The 4,088-nt window shown below is 38.5% G+C and overlaps 1 protein-coding gene across 1 annotated transcript; it reads left to right on the top strand.

The window, feature by feature from the left end:
- Window positions 1-2,256: 2,256 nt before the first annotated feature.
- Window positions 2,257-2,625, top strand: LOC145112824 (uncharacterized). Its single transcript, XM_079048952.1, has one exon. It carries the CDS (start codon window positions 2,257-2,259, stop codon window positions 2,623-2,625), a length of 369 nt encoding a protein of 122 aa, XP_078905078.1.
- The last annotated feature ends 1,463 nt before the right edge of the window (window positions 2,626-4,088 follow it).

Here is a 4,088-nt window from a genome sequence, read left to right as displayed (position 1 = left end):
GAATTTTCTTGACTTTTTTTACTTTTCCCATAGATTTCCTACCGACATCTTTGTGACAACCTTCCAACGAACATCATTTAGTGATAGATTTTCAAACAATTTTTTGACAAATTTTGTCATTAATCAGGCGGTATATAATGCAGATTTAAAAGAAGACATTTAAAATCCAATTTTTTTTTCTAAAAACATGCAGAAAAATCTAATGCAAAAGTTGACATGTCATCACAATTGTGCATCTGAGTTTCCAGAACATTACCCAACAAACTTACAACTAAAACCCAAGTCCGTCCACATAGCTCTCTGCATAAGCCACTATTCATCATTTAGAACTATTATACACTATGAAAAATATGTTGTGTAATGCTTCTGAGTGAAATTAAGAAAAGTAGACCATGTAAAATCTAGGAGTTTTGTTGTTTACCACTGCTTTGTGTAAGCAACTCTTGTATTAAAGAGGTGGTCAATCTCAATCCATCCAAACTTGTATTCACTGAGGTTTCTCTTGTACACTACCATTTGTAGACCTTGTGGGGGTATCTTTCGATGTGTCAACGCTCCACCTTAGAGAATTGAATCAACATCTGCATTAAGATATAAGATTAAACCACTGCAACAGGACTTGAATGTCCCAAAAACAAGCAGGCATGCCGAAGAAGCCAGTTACTAAATTGACACAAAAAAAAAAAAAAAACAAAAACAAAAAAAAAAAATCAGTGGCTTAACTAATAAAATGGTGAAAGTAGGTTGTGTTTTTCTATGTTTAATACGTTCCCAGGTAAACCCAAGAACTTAGCCTGTTATTCGAGCCACAGGAAACTCCTAAAACGCCACAGGGCTTCTTTTTTATTAGATAATCCAAACAAAATCTATGCAGCACCATTTATAGTGTCCTGCTAAACAATAATCCTAAAATAAGTCAAACAGCTAGCAATGCAATCCTATAAAAGATAAAGACAGAATTTAAAACATAATTATCCTATTCTAAATTATTCCTGTTGCGCCTTTGATAGACTTGACCAAACCTACCAGATTGGGTCGTAACAATGTTCTTACCAGGAAAGACTTCAATGGCCGGGCAATGTCGAATTCTGAATTAGGAAAGTTGTTTGCCAGTTTAAATGCTAGAAATATATAGCAGCTTACTTTTATTTTTGATGTATTACAACATTCTACATGATAAAGAAGTTAGTTAATCTGTCAAAATTAGAGTTTTGGTTGGTTTAGGATGCTTTGAGTATTTGATTCCTTTTATATGCCGAAAGATATGTATTAGAAGTAAAATAGGATTCTATGTGCTTTATTTTAAAATACCATGTGTCAAGCAATTTAACACATAACGGAATCATGAAATATGTTTAATACTGAATATTGTTCATCTCCCTCGTCTTCAATTTCTTTATGGTATGAGAGCCTTCGTTGCTCAACAGCAAAACAGCCCACTCCTATCTATCTTTCCTTCTCAAACTTTCTACTCTTCAATAGTTTCTCCTTTTTTTTTTCAAATTCCTAACAGCCTTTAGACAGCATCAATTTTCTTTTCCTCTTCAAGAATCAAGAAGCAAATTACAGTCATAATCAAGTTCAGCATCAAGAAGAAATTACAACCAAAGGCTTCTTCTCATCACCCAAAATAAAGAAGCAAATTCAGCAGTCAATCATCGATCATCAAAATACGTACAAAATTTATTTACTTTTTTTTTACTTGTTAATTTATAGTCTTTATTTTTCACTGTGTTTTGTATAGGGGCCTTTATGTAACTATATTGTATATATATATCCTTGCAATACAATACCCTAAGACGTGGGCTTTTACCACAGTTGACATGGTATCAAGCTAGGGTTTCTAAACCCCTTCATTCTCACGTACGGCACCTCTCCAAGTCCAGAAGTTTTTCTGCTACGAGCTGTTTTATTATTGCCGGCTTCTTCATCTTAACTGCTCTTTTTTTTTTTTTTTTTTTTTTTTTTTTTTTTTTTATGGTCCTGGTACTTCACGTCTGCCTTGGTTTCTGTAAGACTGAAACCTCTGCACAGCTCCTGCCCACTTACGCTTTCATCTGTTGCATGCCCTACATACCATCGTGAATGCCCATTATGCCTACCATACCAGCTTCTTCATCAACCACTGTTACGTCCAAATTGAACCTGGTTTGTTCCCTTACCAATGTTTATAACTAATTCAGTTTTAAACTGAATGTTGATGGTTCACGATACAAGCTGTGGAGGGATATATTCTCTAACATGTGCCATGGAACAATGAGTTATGGTCATTTATCGGGAAAGTCAAAACCCACCGGTAATGATGATGAGGAATGGTTCTCAGTTGATGCACGCATAAAGTCCTGGTTCTACAGCACCTGTGATCCCAGTCTTCTCCAGATTATTTCCAGTGATGATTGTTCTGCCAAAGATCTTTGGGATAGGCTTCAAGAATTTTTTCGCAACAATAAGATGTCCCAAATGTTACAGCTTCAAGATCAGTTTCGTAATACAAAGAAAGGCTCCAACTCCATCACTGCATTCTGCCATACCCTCAAGAACCTTGCAGATGATCTTAAAGATGTTGACTCGCCCATCACCGATATTGAACTTGTGATGCAAATCCTTCGCCAACAACATCGTTGATGTCATCACCATCGTACCACAACATCGTTGATGTCATCACAAACACCAAGCCGTTCCCATCGCTTTTGGAAGCCAAAAACATGTTACTCTTACATGAGTCTCGTGAAGCTTCATCTGACTCACTTCTTGACTCCAATGTGACTTCAAACTCGGCACTTTTCTCGTACATGCTACTCTTACATGAGTCTCGTGAAGCTTCATCTGACTCACTTCTTGACTCCAATGTGACTTCAAACTCGGCACTTTTCTCGTCCTCCAACAATTCCAACAATTCTGGAAAATCTAAAAACCGTTGGTCAAAAAATCGGAACACACAACGGAACTCCAATAAACCTGGATCTCATAGTGGGCAACCTGATTTGCAGCAGAATTTTGCTAGTGTTTTGGGACAGGCTCCGATTCCTGCTCACAGTCCTGGACCAGCAGTCTCCATGCAACAGTTTCAACAGTTGCATCCTTTGCAGCCTCCGCTTCATGCGCATCAGAATTTTCCGTTGCAACAGCCCTTTCTGTCCCCACCCGCAACATGTCCCAACTCCGGCCCCACCGCCCTATGGCTTGCAGATCACGCCCCAGCAGTCCCTCGGTCAGCTCCCTTTTCCGACGATAGCAGGCTTCAGACTTAATACTGTTCGGCAGCCGCATGCCTCGCACCTGCCATCCTCGGTGTATACACAGCTGGCTCTAGCGTCGAGTTCCTCCTTTGGTGGTCATGCTCAATCCACGCCATCACAGTTCACAGATTTAGCCTCCGTATTTCAGTCTATGTCGGTTCAATCGCCATCTGACACCAACTACTACATGGATTCCGGGGTTAGCCCGCACATGTCATTCAATTCAGGTAACATGCTCTCCCTTACTCCGTGCAACTCTAAATCTATTATGGTTGGTAATGGTGTTGTCCTGCCCGTCACTCTGATGGGATGTCAAGTCCACCAAGCAAATTACACCCTTTGTTTGCAAATAAAACGTAATATAATGGTAAAAAGAGGTATCGATCCTCGGGGAAATGGTTGTATTCAATCACCAATGCAATCTAAAAGAACTATTGTAAATAAACTAACTAACTACAATTAAACTAAAAAGGGGGGGTGTTATGATTGCTTGAAAACTAAAAGACTTGAATAACTAAAAACTTGCAATTAAGCAAGATAGTGAGATGCTCAAATGTTGGGAACAATTGGTCAACCAAGGCAATTCAACACAATGAACATTTGTGTGTTTATCATTAGGATTCAACATGAAGCTTATCATTCATCCCAAATTGGTTATAGCAATCATGAAACATGATATGCCAAGATTCCTCTTAGATAGTATGGAGGTTGGGGAAGCCCACAACACACCTTCTTAATCAAGATCAAGGGTTTAATTGAAGCAATTGGACCCAAGAAGTTAATTAGCCTTAAGAAAGAAGGAATCCCCAATTCCTAGAGGATGTCAATGCTTACACATCCATAAAGGAG

This window comes from Lactuca virosa, chromosome 5 (genome assembly GCF_052849685.1).
Source record: "Lactuca virosa cultivar CGN04683 chromosome 5, Lactuca_virosa_CGN04683_v6, whole genome shotgun sequence".
In the NCBI taxonomy this organism is placed as follows: Eukaryota; Viridiplantae; Streptophyta; class Magnoliopsida; order Asterales; family Asteraceae; genus Lactuca; species Lactuca virosa.
The sequence above is the reverse complement of the archived record's forward strand: the minus strand, read 5'-3'. Positions and strand labels throughout refer to the sequence as shown.

Coding starts and splice junctions, on each gene's coding strand:
- LOC145112824 (XM_079048952.1), top strand. CDS start 2,257: ATGAGTTATGGTCATTTATCGGGAAAGTCAAAACCCACCGGTAATGAT.